General features: G+C 43.8%; 1 protein-coding gene across 3 annotated transcripts in view; it reads right to left on the minus strand.

Annotated features, from left to right (window-relative positions):
* Positions 1 to 3,997: 3,997 nt before the first annotated feature.
* The window catches only part of Vinac1 (vinculin/alpha-catenin family member 1), a 41,769-nt gene continuing 19,253 nt past the window's right edge, over positions 3,998 to 26,513 (minus strand). For 2 of the 3 annotated variants that reach the window (XM_030251970.1, XM_001004454.4), the window contains 6 exons: positions 20,556 to 20,739; positions 16,262 to 19,465; positions 13,440 to 13,601; positions 10,965 to 11,137; positions 7,926 to 8,043; positions 3,998 to 5,118 (listed from right to left, as the gene is read on the minus strand). In XM_030251970.1, coding sequence (XP_030107830.1) covers positions 4,930 to 5,118; positions 7,926 to 8,043; positions 10,965 to 11,137; positions 13,440 to 13,601; positions 16,262 to 19,465; positions 20,556 to 20,739 — 4,030 coding nt within the window. In that variant the 3' untranslated portion in view covers positions 3,998 to 4,929. The remainder of the gene's footprint in view (positions 5,119 to 7,925; positions 8,044 to 10,964; positions 11,138 to 13,439; positions 13,602 to 16,261; positions 19,466 to 20,555; positions 20,740 to 26,513) is intronic. The other variant, NM_001370941.1, reaches the window with a different exon arrangement.

Here is a 26,513-nt window from a genome sequence, read left to right on the forward strand (position 1 = left end):
AAATACCTACTTCTCCCAGTTAGTAAGTTCTTCATTAAGATGCAAACTTTCCCCAAAGGCTTAGATACTTGAATAGTTAGTCCAGTTGGAGCCACTGTTGGCTTAGGGGAGGGTTAGGAATGTGGCCTTGCTGGAAGAAGTGTGCCATTTGTGGCTGGCCTTGAGCGTAAACAGTACTTACTTACTTTGAGTTTGCTTGTTTTGTGCTTGTCTTTGAAGATGTGAAAGGAGGCACATTATGCAGTGATGTGTACTTAGGTTTTTGACTTTTAACTTTCCCTAGGACTTGAGACCTTAGCGCTCCTGATAGTCCTGTTTATTTTAAAAGTGGGAGAGCAGTTGAGTGGAAAAGTCTTGTTTAAACTGAAAAGTCACAGGAGGGGAAAAACAGAGAACTTTTGAGTGACTCAAAGTTTAAAGACAGCAAATTCACATTTTTGTTCTGATTGATTTCTAAATATCATCTCAACGTCTAATTTGTTATCTGTGAGATGTAAATAATTTCGGTAGTTCAGAGGTTTGAGGTAGGGAGGGAATTGTTTTGGTAAAGTACTTATAAATACAAATTTGACTTCTACATGTAAGTCACAGGCATGTTCTTACATTCCTATCAGAGTCATTAAGCTATGTAGACTTCATAGTACATCTGTGTGCTTCCAGGGTTCTGAAGCTTTAGATGTGCACTAAGATCATAACATGAAACTTGTCTGAGAAATTGTTTTATAGAATATTAACCCACCAGGTTAGCAAGTGTTAGTGTGTAAGAAACACAGAACTTTCTACCATAGAAGTACATGATTTGTAGTGTGTCATAATGATCTGATCAGTCTGCTTTACATAGGATGGATGTTGAAGGAAGCCACCAGTTGGTATGTTGCTAGGCCATGTTGTATGTCTGCTTAGATGGCATGTGAGGGTGGAGTGGACAGACATCTATTCAGTGTTAAAGCCATTGGTTCTTAGAAACAACAGAGATTCTGACTGAGGTGGGCAGGTGACCACACTGGCTATACACAAGAGTTATTCATGTTGTAGAGCATTTTTTAAAAAATGAATATATACTACTAATGCTTAAAAATATTAGCTCTTCAAGTGATCAGTCGCCACACTTGTGACTCACTCTTGATTTCATATAAACAGTTTTTGTTTTCCTTCAGTGCTGGAGATGGAGCCTAGAGCCTCAGCATGCCAAGCAAGAGCTGCCACTGCACTGCACTGCACTCCCCAGCCTTCCCTGTGGATCTAAGCACCCTTATAAGGACATTAAGGTTGGAAGGAATGGTAACATTTGCATTTTGTTAGTGTCTTATCAGAGGGCGTTGATCTGTAATTTATTATAAAGAAATGAACATGCGGAGGCTGAATGTTTAAACGAATGTTTATTCCTAGCCTTCCATTGCCATCATGCCTTGGAGTTGTCAGTGATGCACATTTACATGCATGAAGGAGTGTGTGGCCACCCACTCAGTTCAGGTAAAATGTCACCTACCTTCATTGTACAGTTTTTCCTCCAGGTGCTTGTGGGGGGGGGCAGTTAAAATAGGATAATGTGTTTTCAAGAAACAGTATAATATTTTCTTTTATATATTACAGTCAAGAAATAGTCATTTGGGGGCTGGAGAGATGGCTCAGCGATTGAGAGGACTGGCTGCTCTTTCAGAGGACCAGGATTCAATTCCCAGCATCTACATGGCAGCTCACAATTGTCTGTAATTCCAGGATCTGACACCCTCACATAGATATATAAGCAAAACATCAATGTACATAAAATATAAATAAATAAATAAATTTAAAATGTTTTTAAAAGAAGTAGTTATTTGTATATTAACCTGTCAAATTTTAAGACGATTTTACATTGCTTATGCTATGCTTGCTGCCCCAGCCACCTCATTCAGAAAGGGGCTCAGCATAGACCCAAGGTTCAGGGATCACATGGAGTTTCAAGCGTGCATAAGAGTAGGGTGTCTGGTGGCCCCTGTTCACAAGGGCTCTGCTGCAGGGGACAAGATGTCCAGACTTGGCAATCTGCTTGCTATCAGACCCACAAACACCATCCATCTGGCCTGAAACCCAGGCTATCCCTACTCAGGACAAAGTATTTTGTTGGAAGTTTCCAGTGTTGTTATTTAATTTCCCCAGATTGTATGTCAAGTTTTGGAGAAATTCTGCTTATACTGAATCATTTGGGGAGGTTTATTTACACCAATTTACTAGAATAACTAAACTGTTCATTTGTCCAAAGAATACAACCAAGGCTACACTTTGCTGAACCGATCAACTATAACATTAAGGGTTAACAAATCACTTGGGAAAAGGCAGAATTCTGATTTTTTTAAATTTAGTAATTAGTTTTCTAACTGGGATTTTCTGCCATGGCACTGTTGCAAGTTTCTGTAATGTTTTTGTACTGGAATCTCTATTCACCAAATTTAAATTAGAAGCATTCCTAATAGTGTATGTCTGGAAGTGTGTTGTTTTGCTCTAATTCCAGCATTTCAAGTGGAGCCTTGTGCACATACAAGCATTTACTAAAGGGGCTCATCTCAAGCCTTCCTAAAAAAGGAGGCACTAGTACATTGCTCTTGAGCAAATCAGAGAAATTATGCCGTATGTAACTGTATAGATTAGCAGCACTTAAGGCCACTTCCTGCCTCTGATTTCACTCTAGGAAGCCTCTATTACATTAGCTTTCAGATACGTCCATTCTTTTGACATTGTGACATCATGTCATCTACAGAGTTTGCAGTGGAGAGCTACACAACCAATGTTAAGTTGATGGGTTTGTTTGAACTTTATCCATTGCTGTCCTTGGATGTGTGCCATGTACAGGGTATAGGTTAATTCAACCTAGAAGATGTGAATCTGATGGATTGCTAGGAAATGAACTGCAGGAACTCTCTAGGGTCAAAATGGGATCTCATTGCAGCAGGGATGCTAAGTAGCCCTTCAAGGTCCAGGAACATGCTAAGATGGTTTCTGCTTTCTGCCCTAGTCTGTTCAATGCTCATGTTCAATGAAGAGACATGAGGACTCTGGAGCTCACTGGTCAGCTGGTCTTGCTGAGTTGGTGTAATGGCTGTGTCATATTCAGTGCCCCACTATATTTTTCTCCATACTTAGTTTTCACAGTCCTACCCATCTTTCTTGATGTTCCTTGGGCCTCAAAGGAGGTGACACAGATGTCCCCTCGGTGCCAAGCACTCATCAGACACTTATTCCAACACTTAGGCTAGTTATGAGTCCCTGCTTTGACCATTGCCCTCTGCCAGAATAGGCTTCTCTAACCAAGGCTAAGATCTATACTAATAATCTATGGGTGTAAACACAAATATTTATAAGGTAGTTTAACTACATGTTGACAAAACATCAGTAGTAGATTCCTTATAGGGCCAGTGACCCACATAAACATAAAGTTTTGACCAGTTCTACAACACCAGGTACATACTTTATCTTGTGGGACACTTCTCAGATCCAGTCAGGAAACAATTGGTTACTGCCTAAACATTCATTTCACTATTGCACCAGTAGACAAATCTTGCCAGGAGATCAATATTGAAGCTCTTAGGATCTGAGTGTGGTTGTGGTGGCTGCATAGCACCATCAGGCATTGTGAGTTCTAGCTAGCAGGAAGCTTCCAAGTCAATTCCAGCTTGGTTCTCTGTATCCGTATTTGTGTCCTCCTGGTTGGTAGCAATGGCAACTACCTGTATTGTTTTGGGAGCTGCATTGTTATATTTTATACTTTTTATGTTATAGTAATGAGTCTGTCTAATTTCTCACTATTTAATCTTAATTTGTTTCCTCTTCCCTCTAAGGGTTTTCTCCTCCAGGCTTTCCTGTTCTGCTCAGGTTCAGTTCTGCACTTGCTTCCTACACATTAAAGCCACCCAATGGGATTTTTGCTCCGGTCATAATGAAGTAACAGGCTTGTCTTTCTTCCTTAAACAGCTGTGAGTAAGGTAGGAAATAAAAAAACAATACAAGAAAGCCTATGAAATCAAAATATGCTTGTTTAAGAAGTTTATTAAAATTAATGAACCACTAGCCACAATAATGTGGGAGAGAATCAGTGTATAAACTAACTATATAAGAACTGAAAGACATAATGTAATTATGTGTTTGACAGAAAAAAGAATAACACAGAAGTATTATCCACAGCACCATTCAAGTAAGTTCAATAACTTAAGTTCATAGTAATTTTATTCAGAATAGTCAAAATTGGAAAGAACCCAAATGTCCAGCCATTGCTGAGTAGGTAAGTAAGATGTGGTGTGTCCCTAAAGTAGGAAGAAAAGAAGTGCCAATACAAATGCACTTTCAGAATCTATTTGAAGCATGTAAACCAGCCACAGAAAAGTACTTTACTATTCTACTTATAGGAAGTGTCCAGTCTATAAATCTATAAAATAAATCTATAAAATAAAAATACAGAAAGTTATTAACAGCTACTAAGCCAGGGTAAGAGGAGAAGACCACGGGGCAGACTTTCTTGGGCATGACTAGAATATTCTAGAACTGCCTTATTGTGTTGATGCTTGCATAACTCTTTGAGCATTAAAAACCGTTAAGGGATATATATACTTTAAGTGTATGAATGATATGAGAATTAACAAAGTGGCTTAAAAGACAGTGAGCAGAAGAGTGAAAGAATGGATGGGCCAAACAGGAAACCAACAGGCCTCTCTTCTGAGCACCTTCACTCCAGCGTCTGCTGTTCTTTTTAAAATCTCTCTGTACCACGGACAGACAGGAGCATTCCCTGTTAAGTCAATGCCAGTGAATGTCTAACCAGGAATGCTGTCAGGGAAGCTCTGTAAGAGCAGGCCTTGGCCTCACATACCTACGTCTCCGACTCAGCCCAAGAGGCTGGCCTCACAAGCTGCCAAAGTCTTGCTCAAGACAGGTCGACTGGGAGACTCCTCCTCAGCTTTACAATGCTTCTTGGACCAGGGCCGCCAAGGCTGGGAGTTTCCTTGTGCTCCTTTTTCGTAAACCCAGCTCATCACAGTCTTCGTTTGAGGCTTCTTGAAGTCGGTGTTGCAGTAGTTTCCTCTTCCACTGGGTGCAGAAGGCAGCGACCTCCAGCTCCTCTGGATCTGAGGAAGGCCATCTCAATCCCTGCAAGAGTGAAAGGAACCTGCAGCTCAGAGCTGAAGTCGGTACTCACTAGTGGCTGGGGATGCTGAACACATGTTCTCAGGGCCACCAGTTGGAACTGGCTCTTACAAGGTTCCTTCTAGAGTGTTAGGGCTGCCTTTCTGGTATGACAGCTCTCGTTTTACACCATCAAACTATTGTGTTTGAAGGCAAGTGGAGGCCACCCACCTGGAAAAGCAATGAGAAGTAGAAAAGCTTTTATATTTATCCCACTGAAATGTTCTGAAAACAGCCAATTCTTCTAAATTTGCTCTCAGCAGTTAAGAACACTGGTTGCTCTTCCTGAGGACCCAGCACCCATCTGTCAGCTCACAAACACCTCTAACTCCTGGTCCAGGGGATCCAGTGCTCTCTGCTGGCTTCCGCAGGCACCGGGCAAGCATGTGGTGCACAGACATAGACACAGGCCAAAGCACCTACACACGTTAAAAAATAATCCCATCTAAATTCTTCTGCTGTTTGCATCTTACACATGAAGAACTAAAGCAGGAAGCTGGGTATGATTTAGTCTATATTACAGATGGTTCTTGACTTATGATTACCAATTCACAATATTTCAGCTTTTGAAATACAATTATGTCTTAAGCTGTTCCTATTAGGTGAGGGCTTGGAGCCATGACTCTGCAGTTAAGAGAAGTGGCTGCTCTTCTAGAGTACCTGGGTTAGATTCCCAGCACCCACATGCTGGCTCAGTTATTTGTAGCTCCAGTTCCTGGGGATCTGATGCCATCTTATGACCTCTGAGGGGAAAGCACACATGTGGTGCATAGACATGTCTGCAGGCAAAGCATTCATACTCATAAAATAAAAAGCAATTTTTAAAATTAGGGTAAACTATTAATGCATTGTCTATGTTTTTATTAAGCTGTTTTTCCCCTTCTTTGTTTCCTTTTTTAGAAAAGGTCTCATCACTCTGTGTCCCAGTCTGGCCTTCAACTTCCAATCCTCCTCCCTCAGCCTGGAGACAGTGGTATTACAGGTGTGAGTTACCATGTCTGGCGAATGTATTTGTGACTTAACTGTATTTTCAATTCATGGGGTTTGTAGGGGCCATAAGTCCATCATAAATAGAGAGGCATCCATACAGTGGAAGTGTTTCATCCTTCAGAGGAGCTAGGATTTAAGTTCAGGGCTGAAGGAGAAGCAGCCAGGCCTGGGAGAGTGATGAGGACAGAGGTAGGCCTCACACAGAACGGCCTAAGAAATGTGTGTGTGTGTGTGTGTGTGTGTGTGTGTGTGTGTGTATTTCCTTTGAGACAAGGTCTCATGTAGCTCAGGCTGGCCTCCCATTCGTTGTGTACCTAAAAATAATCTTGAACTTCAAATCTGCCTGCTTCCATATCCAGAGTCTTAGTGTTAACACCCAGAGGAGGTATTCTTTTAGGCATTCAAACAATGTCTATCTGCAGCTGTCATTTAATGGGAAGCCAGAAAAAATGAGACAAAGTCAGACAATACACAAAATTATGCTTTTTTTAATCTAATGGAGAGCTGAGCTTGAAGTTGTCCAGGCTCAGATGTATTGGAAAGCAGTTAACTCTGAGGAAAGATGGGAATAGCACTGGTTTACATTGAGACTCAGCATGGGAGGGAGACAGGGCAGCTATGTAATTGAATAAGAGATTTAGGGAATCATTTTAAAAGGGACATGGATGTAACTCAGTAGCTAGAGTCCCTATCTAGCATCTTGAGGGCACTGGCTTTGACCTCCAGGACTGAAAAATAAAATTAACAAATCGCTAAGGTCCAAATGTAGATTAGTGTGAGCATAGCACTCATTCACAAGGAAGGTCCTTGTACACTCAGGGTCTGCTGTCAAGGCCTCTCCTTGATGCTCATGAGAAAGGCTCAGTCTGGGTCAGAGGACTGAGAACATCTGTCTGAGATGCAGGCTTTGGGGACAGGAGCAACCCCTCCCAAGATCTGTTTATCTATTGAATAAAAGCCTCCAGTCACTGAGGAAAGGACAGTAAACTCAACACAAGTTAGTTAAGGCTAGCAAGCTGATACTCTCATAGTGATCTCAACAATAAACCCCAGCTCAAGCCAATGCCTGACAAGATGGCCTCACCTCCTACACTAGGCCTGGAAGAGACAGACAGACAGGCAGACAGACAGACAGAGACAGACAGATATCTTACTTGGTATCTACAAATCTACATGTAATGTCAGGTTTCCAATGGAAAGTTAATGAGACAAAACACCCCTATGTTTGTGACCCACTGTCAAGAAATAAGACAAAAATCAAACCTCCCAAATCAACTAGAGTCATATCTGAGCCATGTTATCAGAAAAGAAGATTTTTAAAAACACCTACAATTAATATCTTTGTGACTTTAATTAAAATGTGGACAAAAATCCACAGGTAAATGACAAATCCTACAAAAGACAAAAAAATACATACATACATACATACATACATACATACATACATACATACATGGGTCCAGGCTTGGTAGTGTATTCTCATAATCTCAGCACTCAGAAGGCTGAGGCAAAAAATCCTGAGTTAAAGTCAGACTGAGCTATGTATTAAGTTCGAAGCCAGCAATAGGCTATCTATGATGTTATCTCAAAAACAAAAAGAATGTGTTCTGCTAACTAAACAAAGGGGAACACTGGAGACGGAAGAAAACAGCAAAAGCTGCACAGAATGCTGTGGTAGGCTCATCTGAGGATTGGAGACAGCTAAAGTGGCAGAGTTGAAAAGCTGAGAGAATGTACCCTCCTGACAGCCTGCCATTTGACAGGTCCCTGTGGAGCCTCACCCGAAGACATGCAGCTTCCACAGCGCTCACGGTCTTGGAGACAGCCTGGAGGAGCCTCTGTGCATTGTCAACAAGGAGCTCCTCTGAGGACTTGCTTCTCGTCAGGGAGGCCTTTACACTGGGAGAATTGGGAAGAAAGAAGTCTTTATCCCAGGTTAAAAGACAGTCACCAATAAATACCAGAATTCACAATGTAAGCCCCATATAGAAAGCTGGGAAGCTTTGATGACAATATTCAGGGGTGTGTGTGTGTGTGTGTGTGTGTGTGTGTGTACACTTGCATCAGAGATCAGTGTAAGGTGTTTTCCTCGGTTGATTTCCACTTTTTTTTTCTCTTTTTCTTTCTTCGTTTCTTTGTTTTTTGGTTTTGTTGTTGTTGTTTTTGAGACAGCACCTCTAGCTGGGCCTGGAGCGGCTTACAGGTTTGGCTAGAGTTGCAATGTATGAAGACCACCATGTCTACCTCCTCAGCCCTGGGTTAGAAGTATGCATCACCACACCCAGCTTTTAAATGAGTGCTAGGAACCAAGATCAGGTCCTGTTCATGCACACGTGTTACCAACTGAGTTACCTTTCTATTCCACAGGAAGACTGTTCTGAGGGCTTAATTTAGCATTTTTAAATGAAAATCTTATTTTAATGCCAAGATAAGTCTTTTAATGCCAAGAAAAGGTGAGTCACACAGCATCTATAGCAAAAACAAAAGAGTATGATGCTAATAGAGACACCTGGAAAGAAGTCACAGAGCAGACACCAGAGTCACACAGCATCTCCAGCAAAAACAAAGAGTGTGCTGCTAATGGTAATAACTAGAGAGAGGTCGCAGGACAGACACCAACTGCAATGGAAGCATGAATGGATAAAATTGGTACACGCTGTATTCAGGACTTGGCTGATACTGGAGGGACTGCCTTCCTTATGACTCAGCAGTTCCCAGAAATTGTGAATGAATGGCTTACCTGCAAACAGACCTTCCATATTCAACCATCCTTCCTGCATATGCCTGGCCTGCTCATTTGGCCTTGTGCATTCATTCCCATGAGAACCACGGGGAATGCTTCTGCCTGTTTCCCCAGCTCCTGCCATTTGACACAGGTAAGTTTTCTTGTGTAGCCCTCCCTGCTTGGCACTGTGCCTCTTGTGTCTGGGGTGTGTGTGTGTGTGTGTGTGTGTGTGTGTGTGTGTGTCATTTTGAGTATAAAAGCTAATTTGCTGTGGTGGTCATTTTTATGTCTATGTCTTAAATAGAAAAAAATATCGGTATCTAATCTTGAGATGATTATGTATCTGAAATATTTACTAAAGAACAGTTTCCAAGTTTTATTACTGTTTTTTAAAAGATTTATATATGTATGGGCATTTGGCCTGCATGTATACACATATGCCACCTGGGTGCCTGGTATCCAAGAAGGTGCCATTAATCTAGATCTGGAGTTAACAGTTGTGGGCCACCAGGTAGGTGTTGGGAATCAAAGCTGGATCCTCTGGAAGAGCAGTCTGTGCTCTTACCCTCTGAGCCACCCTGCAAGTTGTTCTATGACTTCCACATGTGCTCCCTGGCACGGACGTGCATGTGTATGTACACTAAATAAATGAATGAGTGAATAAACAAAATGTAAAAAATGCATATTGTTTTGAGCAATGTTATTTTTATTTTTCACCCATGAGAATGTAATGCAGCTGTATGGGTCCCTTGCTAAAAGACTTCTGGATGCTAGATCTAGGATCATACACTGGGGAAGTGAGCTTATATCAAAGTGAGTATTGGTACCACCCATCCTGCTCTGAACTCTCTTCCCTGCCCCTGCCTGAGAACCAGCCGGGCTGTAGGCTCATGCTGTGAAATGTGTAAGAAGAGACTCCCATTTTCTGCCCTTCGGGCTCTTATTTCTGTCTTCACAGCCCCTGTTATGCTGTTGTCTGTCTGTCCATGGCATTAAAATTACAGCCTCAAGGAACCATGTCTGTCTTGGTATCCAGTATCATATCTAAGACCTTTCATTCACAATTGACAGTAGTTTTAACATCCAAGTCTTACAGTAGGTAAGACTGTCACAATGAGACCTTATTATTAGTCAGTGTGTTACTGCAGGGTCTGATGGACTCAGGCTGAACTAAAACTTTTATAACTCTTTTATGATGTGTAATGTATATCAACAGAAGAGCTGTTATAGGAAGGCAATTAATGAAAATGACTCATCTCCAGAATTGAGGCATATTAAATGGCTTAATATTTTGGGATGATGCTATGAGACAGTCTCATTTAGCCCAAGCAGACCTCAAGCTCATTATGTAACCAAGGATGGCCTTGAACTTCTGCCTCTACCTCTTAAATGCTGGGATTATAAGTGTGTACTGCCACTCCAGTTGATAGATGAGCTGACCTTAGCACATGCTTCCTGCTGGTGGTTTTCCTGTTTTCACCCATTGTATCTTTGTTGAGAGAGGGTCTTGTGTAGCCTGAATAGACTTGAACTTACTATGGAGCCAAAGCAGACCTTGGACTCCTGATCCTCCTGTCTCTACTTCCAAGTGCTGAGATTATATGGCCCCCATGCCCAGCCTGATTGATTGCTATTAATGTACAGCCCAGAAATCAGTGATAGGAATCCATCTAAGAACTGAGCTGTCGGCTGATTTTGTCTTTGTGTGAACATTACAGAGTGTGCCTCCACAAACGAAGATGTCTGTGCTGTCATTACATGATTACTTTTATGGAGCCACAATCACATACGAAGTCTGTCACTGTCCAAAATGTCACTGCGCACCATGTTTTAAAAAATAGTTGGCTTTTTCATTAGATATGATTAATATAAAAACGGAGGAAATTGTCAAAATTTACACACTTATAAAGAAAGGGTGTCAGTCACTTGTGCAGAATGCTAACTACCTTTGAAGTGTTGTGAGCATAGTAGTGCCACTGCAGTAAGGACCCGTGTTCTGAGGGGAGGGACCAGTGACCACTCTAGGGCAGTAAATCATTAAACATATACACATGACTCCCCTTCCATCCCTATGCATCCCCAAGCTGCTTCCTACCTGGAGATGATGCTGAGCTGGCTGCTCATGGTTTGAATCTGTTCCACCATACACAGAAGCTCCTGAGAGCATCTCTGATCTATGCAGTTCTTAGCAATGATGTGAATGAGTCTGGTGAAGTCTTTTCCAGAAGCTGAGACTTTCCTGGCAGAGGCAATGAGCTGATCTTTGGTCTATATCAGAGATAAAAATGTTAAAAGTAGGAAAACCCTGGCTTCATAAGTTTCTCCTGAGACTCCAGGGACAAATCACAATGCTTGCCCCAAGCTTTCTTGGCTCAACCTACTTCTGCATGAAAGTGTACTCATTTTAGCTTGAGCCAGCTCTAAGAGCTTTTTCTCTTGCATTGGAAAAAACCTGGCTGAACAAGAAACAATCTCCTTCCTTGTGTGGGGGCTGAGGAAAGCCAGGCCACCCAGCTTCCATTTAGTACCAAAATTTTAGTACTGTTAAGATATTCATGTGGATTGTACAAGATGCATAGATCAGCTAAGGATGAAATTTTGCTCTTTGTTTAAGCAGGTGAAAGACAACTGTCTTTTTGTGAGTTAATTTTATCAATAACCAATTGTAATAAATCTTCATGTCATATGAAGAAGGGTGTGAAGAATCTTAAGGATTCCATAGCCAACAAAATTTATTGTCTCATGTTAGCTGAAGCTTTGGCTAGAGACATTTTTATGTCAAAGCCAGTTACTGGCTGTTCCCTTGTCGAGGACTCAGCAGATCAAGTTACCTATCCTGTTCGATTTTCTCAAATTTTTCTTTTCTGTAGCCAAGATCTTCAGGGGGTCTTCCCCCCGTCATATCCGATCCATATCACTCTGGAAGGGGTCCAAAGTCTTATCTCATTTCCTGTCAACACAAATACAGAGCCTCTCTCCCAAAAAAGCATGTTCTTGGTCTAGTAACTGAAAATCACTAAAGGTATAGAATGAAATTAATAGTATGACATCTCCCCCAAAGGATTTTTAATATCATAAATACCATCAAACTTATAATCATCTTCATCTTGATAATTAAACGACTCAAAGCAACTAAAGCAATTAAACAAATATTATCTGTTGAGATAGCGCTCCTCCACTATCTCCTGGATTTGTTTTTTTTTTTATATGATTAATTTTTAATAGTGAGATCAAGGCCTATGTTTCTATGTCTGAGATGGGTTAGGCTTCCTACCCCCTGCTTTTCAATCTATAATCAAAAGCATCAATTATTTATTCCTCTAAGTATATTTAAATCCTTCCTTCTATGGAGGTAAATATTTGTGTGGGTACATATGTCCCCTTCTCTTTATGTAACAAGTTAACATAAATTTCTTTATCTGTCTGAGATAATTTTTTCCACTTATCCCCTGCTCTTTGACCTATAATTTAAGATCAAAAGCCTTCATAATCTATTCATCTATGCACTCAGCTTTAATTAAATTCCCTTCTACTTGCTGTATAAGCCTAGTTTCAGGCTCTACTTTTGTCATACCAAGTTGAACAATCCCAGAATTCCTGTGTAGAATCTGAGTATTTGCCGTGGCATAGACTTTTTCAAATTTCTTATAATATATTTTCCTCATTCCTTTTATTCTCCCTCCTTGCCTTTATTTCCTACATTTGAGATCAAAGGCCCCGACTTCTTTATTCCATACTTAAGAACATTTAAGCAATTACCGTTATACTCCTGTCTATCCTTAAAAACAATTAAATCAAAATTTATTTCTCCCTAACCTTTGATTATTTGCTTGTAGGAAGCAGGCAGTGTCCACTGTCTGAATCTCTATCTCCCGAGCAGCCTGTCTGTCTGGACAGCATGGATTCCCAGAACCTGAGGTTAAGCTCTCTGGGGCAGCTAGGAACCTTGAGAAGGGCCCAGAGTAAGTCCCCACCAGCAACTGTGTTCCTTTGTTCTAGTTTTTGTGTGGGAACCATGTGATTCGGCTCAGCTTGCTAAGAAATCAGTTCACCCCTCTTTCTAAACTTATATCATGGTGCATGTGTATCCCATTTGGGATTCGCCAATTAATTTTTAAAAGTGAGTTCTTGCCTACCATGTTGGCACCATCTGTAGTGAATTAGTTAATGACTAATTAACTGCTCAGTCATTGAACTAGTCAAGGCATATCAAAATTAGCTGGCATACGTTTGTCTTTCATTCTCAAATCCAGAGAGCTCTTGAGTGGGTGCAGAGTGCATGCGGCCTGCCGGGAGCCAAAGTGGTTTAACCAATCACCACTACGCTCTGGGGAATGAAGGACTCCTTGATTTACTAATTTTACTACATTCCAAATTTGGCAAAATTATCTTCCCTGTCATAACTGATAAAACTATAGTAGCCAAGCCAAGAAGAGGAGGAGAAGAGAGGTGAGATGAGATGAGCTCTACAGAGATGGGGTACTGATCTGTGACCTTTCCTTTCAGCACTGTCTAGGGATGACAGTGATGACCAACCTCCTACTACCATGACCTGAAGAAGATCAAGTACCAGGACTTGCCCACTCTTCCTCAAGCTCCGAGCCATCAGGAGCACCTCAGTGGCCATCTCTTGTGTGATCTGGGTGATTCTGTTCTCACTGTCTGCACTGCTGTCCTCTGGAGCAGGCTGGTCCATCTGAGCAGGAGGCAGAGATAGGCTGCCACTCTGGTGCTGAAAGAAGGCATTGGGTTAGAGGTTTCGAGCAACACAATTCCTAATACCAAGGCCTCTAAACTGCAGTGAGGATGTTAATTGCCTCTGTGTGTATGTGTGTCTCTGTGTGTGTGTGTGTGTGTGTGTGTGTGTGTGTGTGTCTGTCTGTCTGTCTGTCTGTATGTATGTGTTTGCACACAGGTGGAGGCCAGTGTTCCTCAGGAGCTGTCTACTTTGTTTTTTTGAGATAGGACCTACCATTGGGCTGGAACTCTCTGATAAGGTTAGGCTAGCCAACTAGGGATTTGCCCATTTCTCCCTCCCCTGTGCCAGGATTGCAAGTGTGTAACACATCTGTGAATCCGGGTTTTAAATCTGTTTGTGCAGTAGGTACTTTATCAACTGAGCCATCCCCTAGTCTCTTAATGGGTTTTAAAATCATTTTAAAAGAAAGACGCAGGGAATCAGATGGTGGTGGGCAGAGGCTTTTTCTAGATAGCACCACTGTCCAGCCTGTCAGGAGTTGAGGAGACAGGTAGGTTAAGAGGAGGAGGAGGAGGAGGAGGAGGAGGAGGAGGAGGAGGAGGAGGAGGGGGGGGGGGGGAGGAGGAGGAGGAGGAGGAGGAAGAGGAAGAAGAAGAAGAAGAAGAAGAAGAAGAAGAAGAAGAAGAAGAAGAAGAAGAAGAAGAAGAAGAAGAAGAAGAAGAAGAAGAAGAAAATAATCGAGAGTTGTTGAGCAAGAATTTAACAGCAGTGACTAATGACCATGGAGAAGGGACATGATGGTCTGGAGTTAGGAGTGAGTGTGCAGGTGAGAATGAGGCTGGCCTCCATAAGCTCATGTGTTTGAATACTTAATACAAGTTAGTGGAACTTGTGGGGGAATGGTGAGGAGGTGTGGGCTTGTTGAAGATGTGTGTATTTCACTAAATGTGTCACTTTTGAGGTTTCAAAACATTCCTAGCGTGCTCTCTGCCTCCTACTTGCAGATCAAGAAGTGAGCTCTCCAAGGTTTTTGTCACCATACCTATTCACTCATGGACCCTAACCCTCTAAAACCATAAGGCCAATTAAATACTTTCTTTCTCAAGTTGATTTGGTCATGATGTTTATCTCAGCAATACAAACCCCAACTAATATGGTGAGGAAACTAGGAAATGGCCTTTTAGACAACTACTAGAGAGTCTAAGCATCCAGATCTAGCCATGACAGCAAGCTTTGTGTTAGAGATTCCAGAAGTGAAGTACTTCCTGCTGGTGTCCTTTCAGGAGTGAGAATGGGGCTTAAAGAGTGTGGTGTTCTCTTGTTCTCAGAGTTTCTGACCTGAGTGGCCAACACCATCCTGCTCTGTAACCCTCCTTACAGCTATGGGAGACGCTTCTGGTGCATTGACAGAAACAGAAGGCAAGTAAGTGAGTGGGTGACTCTAAGTGTGTGCTTAAGACTCTATGGAAAACTAGAGATGAGGAGAAGGAGCCTGCAAGCTATTCACATTTATAAGACTGAGAGATGAGCAGACAAGCCTAGAGCACTGGGGAACGCTATGTTATTCTCCCTGTTACTTTGGTCACAGGGTCCCCTTTTGTGGAAGTGACATTTTGGTGAGAAAAAAGTAAGAAAGGATAATAAGGGCAAGGGTAAAAGCATGGCGTGGTGTGATCAGAATTATATTGGGAAACACCCTATAGAGTTTTGGAATCTTCTGTAGATGAGGTGACTCATCTATAAAATCCTGGCTTGTCGTGTGAAGAGAATTCTGAGTGCTTGCGAGAAAACCCCAAGAAAAGCAAAACAAGAGTCTTGTGGCCTTGGTTTCTTCAAAAACGCAGAATTGTCCCTGGAATGTGATTTCTTGCTCCTCAGTGGAGAGGCAAGAATTACTCATTACAAGTGGCCACTGTTACAGGTTTGCATGCCTCTATGAAAAAGCACGATTGTGCCCCCTGTAGCTTGTCCTTGTACTTGTATAGAGCTAGAGCACATGAGGACTTACTCATGCGACCTTCTTAGCCCTCAGAGTATAAACTGTCTGATGCTCTAAATAAAGTTAGCTAGTGCCTGAGACTTTATGACTTTGGTTATGGTCAGAAGAAATACACAAAATATTTCAAATCCTTAATGGCTAAGTGTCCCTGTGTTGCCCTAGAAGGAAGCATGTGTGTAAGAGAGAAATTAACATACCTAGCATCTTTCTAATTCCTTTCTCCTCTACTACAGTGATTCTAGTTGTATTCTTGTCCCTTGAGCAGGTAGGTGACATCTGCAGAGGTCAAAGTGGATAAGCAACCTGGGTACTGCCATTCAGAGCAAAGTTCGGCCAAAGTGATAAGGAAAAATTCCACTAAAGTGCACGGGAAGCTTAGGCTTGAGTTTTAGGACACAGAGTAGATACTAAAGGAAGGAAAATATGTTTTCATGGATGCATTCATTAGCCCTCTGTAGGACTAGAATGCTGGAATCTAAATGACACTGAGACTTCTCTGATTTTGTTAAGGGCATGCAGAGGGAGCTGTGAGCCGGAGTTTCAGATCCCCATGTTTCAGCTTGTATAGGCTGCTTGCCCTGCCTGCCTTGTGTGAATTATACATGTGGGCATCAAGTCCCTGGAATGTGCTAGGATCTGTAGTTACTACAAGCAGGTCCAGGAGGAGGTAGATTAATGATGCCAAGTAGCCTACCATGCTCCTGTCTGCTGTGGTGGTCCTGGTGGTAGCTGGCTCATCAGCACAGGTCCCCACTGAGCTTTCTGGGGTGTCTTTGGGAACAGCACCCTGAGAATCCACACTGACCCCTGAAGTGGTTCCTGCTGTACCCTCGTTACAGTGGGGTGGGGGCTGGACAAGATCCTCTTCTAGGGGCTTGGCTTGCTCCCCTCTGGGCTTCAAGTATTGGACCAGGAGTCTCCAGGCCTCCATATGACTACCCTCCAAAGCCTGGAGCTGAGTCACTGCATGGTGGACTTTAGCTGCCCATTCCCACTGAAGCCAGTCCAGCGTATGCAAACTCTGTACCTCCTGGAGCACAGGGACCTTCCTGACCACTTCCTTAGTGAGCGTGAGAATGCTCTCTAGCGACACAAGAAGATCTTTCTGGACGGTTTCAGACTCTTGACCTCCCGCTATGATTCCCTGCACAGCTTGGATAGTAGACAACATTCCTTCTATCCTGTTCTGGGAGCTCTTGCTGATGACATCTTGGAACATATGCTCGTAGGCTGCGTTGATGCTGGTCAGGTAGTCAGTCAGGGCCTTGGCCCGAAGGCTGAGTTCCAAGCAGAGAAGTTCAAAACGTGTAGAGAGGCTGGGACATGGCTTGGGGGAGGAGACCAAGATGTGTGCCACCTCTAGCAAGGCATCTGTGAGTACATGAACTTCCCTGCACAGAAAGGAGATCTCACCCTTCACCTGTGCATCCCCACACAGAACACTAGACAGCTTGGCAGCCTCTTGTAACCTTTGAGAAATCTCTGCTGCCTGACCTAACCCTTTCTGTAACCCCTGCTGGTTCTTCACTGCCTGTCGCAGGGGCAGTAGGAACAGGCCCTGTCTCCTGCTGAATCTCTCCATGCACTGCATCAGGTCTTGGACAGCTACTGCCCACAGAAGGCACCCATTGTCAATGTTCTCTTCCCTCAGGGTGGGCTCTTGGAGACCATCAGAGGACAGAACTTGGTCCAACAGCTGTTTAGCGTGGATCTCTGTTTTTTCTGATCTGTCTTGTAGCTCTAAAAGCAGTCTTGGGTGTCCCATTAAGTCAGGGTTCTTTTTGTCCACATTCACAGGACCACTTTTAGCTGCTACTTGAACCATCAAGGCCAAGTCCTGCTGGAGCTCCACAAATGCTGCCATGCTCCCAGGTAACTCAGTCTCTAGGTTATGGCAAAATAGTTGTTGACACAGAGGGTACCAGTCCCCAGCCCTGGCTACCAAACCCCACCTGTCTTCCCTGGTCCCCTGGGATTGCTGAAAAGATACCCTCAGAAGCTCCTCGCTTCCAGTGTTTGCGCTATGGACTTCCTTCCTGGCTAGATCAATAATCGAGGGTGCCAGTGTTGAGACTTCTTGTAGTCCTGTCATCCTCTCTGGCCCCAGGGTTTCTTCCCCAGCCTGGGTCTCTTGGACTGTGTCCACAGTAGAATTCTGCTCTGGCGTGTTGGTGCATGGTAAGGTCACTACTTGATGGTTCCTGTTCTCCATAGTAGTGACACCTTTGCTGACAGCAGGGAGTGGAAATCTCCACCCATGTATGCAGGTGCCAGGGACCACTGTGTAGGAAAGTTGTTCTACTGGTAGCAAAGAGGTGTTTGGGCCACTTTTCCATAACCCAGGTACCCGCTGGTACTTTATTTCAGAAGCTGTGGGATGCTGGGGGCTGGGGAGAATAAAATAAGACCACCCCTTGGTCATATCAAACCTTTGGACCTGGACTCGAAGTGGGCTGAGGATGTCTGGATGGTTGGACCCATCCAGCCCCTCGCGGACTTGCTGGGCTGCATGGATGAGGTGCTTTGCCATGGTTAAAAAGACATCTGTGTCCTGAGCACTGTCCTCAGCTCTGCTGCCTTCAGTGGCTGCACCTAGGGTCACGGAAGACTGTGCCAGCTGTTGAACCACGACTCTCATCCCGTTCCGGAAAATAGGATCAGGGTCTTGACCCACATATCTGCTCATCACCTGTACTATGTGGGTGGCTCTTCCGCGTAAGAATGCCACAGATCTGGAAAACTCTCTGGACGCTCCGCTCCTCAGAGCAATTGTGGACAAGTCCAAGTGTTTAGTCATTTCCTGGATGGACACACTCAGGAATTCTGGAATGTTGAGAACGACATCAAAGCATGACAGGAGGTGTTCGGATTCCCTGGCCCAAGCCTCAAGCAGGGCCTGGAGGGTGGCAGGGCTCCAATCCAGGCCAAGCGTCTGGGGACTTTGTGAAAAGAGTTCTTTCACTTTGATCACAAGCCTCTGAAGACCTGCCACGGCAGCCTCCAAGTCTCTGCCAGTTTGCTGCTGTGGGCAGCAGACCCAAACCAAATGGGCCACCCGGATCATCTGCTTAGCCTGGTTGTGGAAAGCATCGAGAAGTATCTGGACAGTCTCTGCCAAGGCTTCGCTATCACAGCGGAACCTGATAGTGGACGTCGCCAAGGCGGCCTGGACCAGTGTCTCTAGAGGACTTTGGGTGTCTGTGAACGTGTCCAGAATCTGGCGCAGTAACCCAGCGCGAACTGCTCGAAAGAGCGCATCAGTCGCGGCCCGCAGAGCTTCGCAGTCGGTCCCTGGACTGGACCGGGGGAGACTGTGCACCCCGGGTCGCAGCTGCATCAACTGCCGGCAGCGGGACACCAGGTGCATCCTCTCCTGTGGCGCGGAGCAGGCGGCTAGACGCAGGCAGTGCCACACCACGGCGGCCAGTGGTGCATCCAGTAGCAGGTGACCAGGCCCAGGGTCCTCCAGGACCTTTCGCAGCTTGCACAGACCGCGCGCCAATGCTCCATTCTGAGAGAGCACTCCGGTCCCTACGACGCCAACGCCGGGCTGCAGCGCGTCCAGGAGCTCTTCGAGGCTCTGCCTGGTCAGAGCGAAGACCCGGCGCCGTGAGGCCACCAGCTGCGGATCGCGGGGATGCCGGAGGTGACCGTGGGCAGCCGCGAGCAGTGCGGGGACACAGCACCCTAGGCGGTGGCGAGCTCGACCCAGATGCTGGTCCCAGGCCCAGCGCGCGGTCAGGCCGCCCAGTCTGAAAAGCGCAGCCGCCAGGTCATCAAGCGAGGTGCGCAGCGAGGTGGTGTCCTCCGCCTCCTCCAGCGCCTCCACGCATGTCAGACACCAATTGGCCGCTGTCCTGGTCTTCCTCACCGCAGCAGCATCATCAAGGAGCAAGACCTGATGGGGCCGTCACAAAAGGGAAGAGACTTGAAGATAACTGGACATTTTTGGAGCCTCGTAGTTTAAGCCTAGAAAACCTTATTTTCAGTTAACCTGCATGTAACCAAATACAGGCATTAGGCTAGGACCTGAGAATCCACACTTCAGTCTTAGAGATTTACAGCTGTAAAACCAAAGATCTTAAGTAGCTGCCTTCACTCCGCGTTTCATGTGGGGGTCTAACCTAGACTGTTCAAGGATGGATTATTATTTAGATGAGAATGATAGGCTGGAGAGCGGGCCTGTCCTGCAAGCTTCTTTGAGACAGCTTTTGTAGCCTCACTGCCTCTCCTGGACACTCCGTCCACTCCCCAACCCTTTACCCAAGCCAAAAAAAAAAAAAAAAAAAAAAGACCTTTCTGACCCTTTCATTCACCACCAGCAGGTACCCAAGCCTCTCTGACCCCACCCCTCCCCCTCCCCCATTGCTGCTACTACTCTAATATGGCCTGCTCAAACACCTGTCAATAAGCCATACTACAGAAGTTTTACAACTAACAGCAACAAAATATTCCAGGGGTACACATTTGAACCAAAAGCAATATCCCAATCTAAAAGTTGTGCTCTGTGGCTGGAAAGATGGCTCAGCAGTTAAGAGCACTGACTGCTCTACCAGAGGACCTGAGTTCGATTCTCAGCATCCACAAGGGGGCTCACAACTGCCTGTAACTCCAGTTCTAGAGGATCCTACACCCCCCCCCCCCCGGCCACCCCCTCTAGCATTTTACAGACATGATGCATAGACACACATTCAAGCAAACACTCATACACATAAAATAAAAATAAATAATATATCCAGAATATATCTAAGCTGTATGTTAGCAAGGAATGTGGGTCATGATGAAAAATTGAGAGTATTTGGGAAATGAGGGATTAAAACAAATCCTATTCCAGCTTCCAATTTAGCCCTGATTAAGTTGGTAATCTTGGCAAGCACTTGGGCAGGTTTCACAATTAAGGGACAGCTGAGAGTTGCTGTGGGAGCTCCATGCCCAAGTGTGTTCTCTAGCAATGATCAAGCAACCAGCAAGCTCTGAGTGAGCCTCACCTTCTTAGTGTCCACCAGGACCTGCTGAGCGGTGGCCACTAGCTCCTCCCAGTGGCGCTGAGACTCGGGCTGCAAGTGAAGCTTCTCTGCTACCCGCAGGATGTTCCTCCCAGAGAGGATCAGAGACTCAGCCACTGGCTTCATTTCCTCCCTAAGCCACTTCTCCTCAGAGTCTCCTGCCAGCCTGCATGGACACATTGCACTTACAATGGGACGTTAGCACCAAAGAACCACCAGGAAATTGCGGGTACAAGAAGGAACAGAGCACGAGGTGACCATTAAAATGAAGTTGACAGCTGTGCTTGTGGGCCATAGACTTCTCCCCAAGATGCAATGCTGAGTTTAAAAAACAAACCGAACCAAACAAAAGCCTCCTCTCTTCTTCATCCTTTCTTCTGGCGTCTTAGTTTGTAAATTAGAGTTGTCACCTCAATATATTCCTCAACCTCTACAAACTTGACACTGTTGGGTTAAACAGGTTGGTGACAGACATCTGGGTGGAGAATTCTGAGTCTCAGGCCTTTCTCTAAACAGCCTGTATACAACGGAGGCATCTTCTGGCCTTCAAAGTTCCAGGTAAGAAATCCGGGGCCATTCTGCCTCAGCTATTAGAAATAAGCTAAAGCCACCATGCTTGACATGATGGTGCACACCTCCAGCTATGTAGGAGGCAGAGGCAGGAAAAGTACAAGTTCAAGGCATGTGTGGACCACAAAGTGAGTTCGAGGCAAGCCTGGACAACTTACTGAGAACTTATTTCAAAACCTGTAGTGCACACCTTTGATCCCAGCACTCAAGAGGCAAAGATAGGTGGATCTCTGTGAGTTTAAGGCCAACCTGCTCTACAGAGCTAGGTCCAGAACAGCCCAGGCTACACAGAGAAACCCTGTTTTGAAAAGTTTAAACACACACACACACACACACACACACACACACACACACACACGAGCTGGTGATCTAACTCAGTAATGCAGCATTGCCTAGTGGCGTCAGGTTCTAGGTCCAATCACCAGAATTAGGGACACATAACTAAAAAGAAAGAATGCTGCTGTGGATATCCATGCCTGGGTCTTTGTGTAGACACAGGAATCCATTTCTCCTGGATACATGGATGCCTAGTAACAACAGGTATACCTTTAACTTTGAGGGAATATTTTCTAAAGTAGTTACAACATACTATGTTCTAGTCAGCAATGAGAGAGTTCAAGTTTCCACACAGTCTCAACACTTGGAATAGTTTTTAATTTTAAACATCCCAAGAGTGGGTGGGTGGTCATCATTAAATAGATAAAACATTCTCCCAGCTCCCTGCTAGCAGATCAAATGCGCCTTCTGCAGAGTGCTTGTGTGCAAGGTCTGAGCCTTGGTGTCATACACCAATCCCTTTCCTTTGAGGACGAACCTGTCTGTGAGGATGATTGACGTAACTGATGCAGAGCAATCCAGATTGGCAGCCTTCTTAGCCTCAATCATTGGCAGCATTGGCAGCAGCTGATGAGCTACGAGAGCTCGAAGGCAGAGAAAGAGTTCATTGCCTCTGCAAGATATCTCTTGCTAATTAAGACTCCAAGTACATAGGAAATATAAAAAGCCAGGAGGTGGCTCAGTGGGCAGAGCGCTTGTGGTTCAAGCATAAGAACCTGTGTTCAGATCTTGGTACCCATATAAATGCTGGGTGAGTGTGACAGCCTACATGTAATCCAAGGATTTAGGAGGTGAGAGACAGGGGCTTTCCTGGAGCAAGACAGCTGGCCAGGGTGATGAGCCAGCAAGGTTCAAGTGAGAGACCCTGCCTCAATTTATAGGTTAAAGGGTGATGTGTGAAGTGTGAAGACACTCTGATCTTCATACATGTGCATGCCCATGCATACGTATCTGCATATATATCTGTACTCATACACATGCAAACATGCATTTATGTATGTATACTCCACACATATACACATGCAAAAGAAGGGATTTGGGGAGAAAATGTAAGAATACTTGGAAGCTCCAGGATGTCTTTACAGGGCTGGGCAATGCATGAAAACGCTTGCCATTCAAGCATGGTGCGACTGATACGGCCGTTCCTGATGCTGACTTTCATCAAGGCCACACGCCATGCCTGATACTGACGTTCACAAAGGGCACACAGCATTTCTAAAACGTAAAACTAGAAGCCATTTCCCCAGTCCCAAGTCTATGTTTTTAATACCTTAAGTTGCAGCAAAGTAACTAATACAAGATTTCGCTCAATGTTCAAGTATTACTATTCACTCATGTGTTATTGCACATAGTTGGATGTGATTCACTGCCTCAACTATTGCTACTTTGTATCCTTTAAACAAGATGTCCACTGTGTATCTGACATTATCTATGTGGGGATGTACTGTGGATTAGAGTTCTCTGTAGAGAAGTGACAATGTAATTCTAGGCAAACGCTCACTAGTAATTCAGCCAGTTAATGGTTATAAACTTACAACTCTGACAGGTGCTGAGTTGTAAACTCTTTTTTTTTTAAGAGTTTTTATTATAACTCTTATTTTAAGAGTTTTTACACCTCTTAAAATAATGGAAAACCCAGCAGATCCTATAAGATTATTTATGAATAAAAATATTATTTTTAGGTCAAGCATGATGGCACATGCCTTTAATCCCAGCACTAGGGAGGCAGAGGCAGACAGGTCTAAGAGTTTCAGACTAGCCTGGTTTATACAGCGAGTTCCATAACTCCATAATGGCACTCTGTCTCAAAAGTTAAAGAAGAAAAAAATTAAAAAGAATTATGTTTTAGAAAGTTTATGCAGAGTGCAACCTGCTACTTTTCAGTTATACTATATATAAAATCATAGACAATATGGAAATGTAGACACTATTTTCACTTTGTCACCAAAATCCTTATGCTTCAGATATCAGGGACACCAAGTCACCATGTGAGATGGACATTCTTTTTTAAAAAATGAGTCACAATGTGTAGTTTTCAGTTTGACTGAATCTTAGCAAGACAGGGGACAGCATTTCACAATAGAAAAATACAAAAGTACAGCTCTAATTGCTGCATGGGCTTAGGGTAAATACTAAACCATCATTGAGAGATGCAAAACAAAAACCAAAAAAAAATCCAAAAAAAACAAAAACCCACTGGTACTTAGTGTGATGTGTTAACAAGATTCCATGCATGTTTTATATATGGCTTCCATTTTTGTTTTTCTTTTAGGCTTTGTGGTATTTTGAATGAGATTGGCTGCCACAGGCTCATATATTTGAATATTAGTCACCAGGGCATGGAAAGGATTAGGGGGTGTGACCTTCTTAGAGTAGGTGTGGCCCTGTTGAAGAGAGTAACTGGGGGTGGGCTTTGGGGTTTGAAAAGCCCATGCCAGGCCCTATGACGTTCTCTCTCTCTCTCTCTCTCTCTCTCTCTCTCTCTCTCTCTCTCCTGCCTGAGGATGATCAGGACATAGTTAAAGCTCTCCGCTCCTTCTCCAGCTGCCTGGGTGCTGCCATGCTCCCCACCATCCAGGACATTTGTGTCTCACCATCATGATCATGGATGCTGTGCTCCAGGACACTTGTGTCTCATTAGAGCAGATTGTTGCATTTACTTCACTGTTTTACATTTTAACAATACCATGAAAAATATTTCTTTAAAAACCCTAAAACTTACTATTTTTCTTTTTAATTATTTTGTATGAGTGTGTACCACTCATTTGAAGGTCAAAGGACAACCTTTGAGAGCTGTTCAGCTGTCTCCTTTCACGTGGGTCCAGGGATTGAACTCAGGTCATTGGATGTGTTGCCTGGTTTGTGTCCTACAAGCTAGACTCAGATAGGGAGAGGGAACCAGAACTGTGAAAATGCCTCCATCAGACTGGCCTGTAGACAAATCTGTAGGGGCATTTTCTTGATTAATAATGGTTGTCTGAGGGCGCAACCCACTGTAGGCAGTGCCACCCCTGGGCAGGTGGTCCTGGGCTGTATAAGAAAGCAGGTTGAGCAAGCCATGGAGAGCACACTTGTAAGCAGCATCCTCCACAGTTCCTGCCTCTGCTCCTGCCTTGGCTTTCCCTGGTGATGGATCCTTTAAGTCAAATAAATTGCTTTAGCTTGCAGTGTTTTATCAGAACAACAGGAATCTAACTATAACATCAATCTTAGTGACAAGTGCTTCCACCCACTGAGCCACCTCACCAGCCCGGATTTCTTACTGATGAGAAAATAGGTGTTGGTGATTGTATTTTAATTATTTAAAAGTATCTCTGTTTACCTGCCTGAGGAAAAGATTGCATGTAGCATTATGTATGTATGTAGAGATCATAAAAGTACAAAAAAAAATGTTTGTAACAGTTTGGTAGTCAAAAAGACAAGCAGTATGAATAATAAAGCTATGTCTGTGCCTGCGGATACACCTATCAAACAATCAATTGTGTGCTTTTGTAATGTGTACCGCACTATGTGCACTGTCCAGCCCCAGAGTGCTGTTCACACAGACCCAAGATGACTGCAGCTTTTCAGTGTAGACTGCTTATGTCCATGCACCTGCACAAACATGTGCATGTCCACACACATGCGCCATGTATATGGGCAAGAACACCAATACAGGCTTTTAAAACATCTTAAATTCATATGAGCTAGTGTACAAAGTAATGGGTTTCGCCAAAGCATCCCCATGCATTAGGATCATTATAATCTATCCCTTCTCTCTCCACTCTCCAGTGTGCTCCCTGCTCCTCCATGTTCTTCTGACCACGCCAAAGAGTCCTCCATCCCCTTCTTTCCTTCATATTTACACTAACTTCTTCTTTTCTCTCCTCCTCCCCTCTCATGATTCCCTTTCTACACACACATGTACCCGCACATGCAAGCACACACACACACAATTTTAGATCAAAGTTTGCATATGAGAGAAAGCATGGTGTTTGTCTTTCTGAGCCTATCTTATTTCTCTTTAATAAAACAATTACCAGTATCTCTCATTTTCATATAAATATCTCACTTTCTTTATGAGTAAATGAATAAAATGTAATTTTATCCTCTATATGTATAGGTTCCATTTTCTCCATCCATTCATCATAAAGATATTATTTGAAGATTTACCTTATGTGTATAAATGCAAGTGAGTACAGGTGCCTATGGACATGAAGGTATGGGAGTCCCTGAAACTAGAGTTTCAGTGGTTGGTTATGAACCAGCGGACCTGGGTGCTGGACCAAGCTCGGTCTTCTGCAAGAGCAGACTGCGCTCTATACTGAGAGCCATTTCTCCAGCCCTCTGCAGAGATACCTTTATATGCATTTTTTTGATTATAAGGTGGAGTGGTATGGGAAGGGAAAAACTATAGAGAGAAAGAAAAATATTTAGGATAAGTATAGAGTTGACTACTTAGAGTGTCTGTCTGCAGGTTTGTGGGTAATATTTTCTTTCTTCTCCTCATTCATGTTTCTAAGTGTTCATTATAAGATATGTTCCAAAGCAAGAGGAGGCATATCCTTGTGCTGGTCTCTTCTCACGGGTATGTGCTGATGGACAGCAGCTGATGAGGCAGGTTCGGGCCCTCTGAGAGCTTGCCCAGCCGAAGAAGGCAGGAACTTGCCAGCCAGTATTTAGTGGGGTGTGCTGATGGCATCCATTTGGCCTTTTCTGAGAACTACTCAGAGAGCTGCTGCAGAAGTTGGCAGAGCCAAAGTCATGTCCAAATGTGAATTATTACAGCTCTGCAAGGGCTGGACCATTTCCCACGGTCATGAGCACTGATTATTCTCTTTATAAATAATTTATCTTGCCAGGAACAGACAACACAGCAAAGGCATTTATACTGCACTGAACACAAACACCATTTAGCTTCTCAAAACTTGCTGTACTTTTTGTGATTAAGAAGTGTATTATCAGACATTCAGAATCTACAAATAAGTACTGAATTGGTATAAAATCGCTCTGTTAACAAATCCCTACTTACTTCATTCTGTGTGTGTGCAAATG

The sequence above is a fragment of the Mus musculus genome, chromosome 2, assembly GCF_000001635.26.
Source record: "Mus musculus strain C57BL/6J chromosome 2, GRCm38.p6 C57BL/6J".
NCBI lineage: Eukaryota > Metazoa > Chordata > Mammalia > Rodentia > Muridae > Mus > Mus musculus.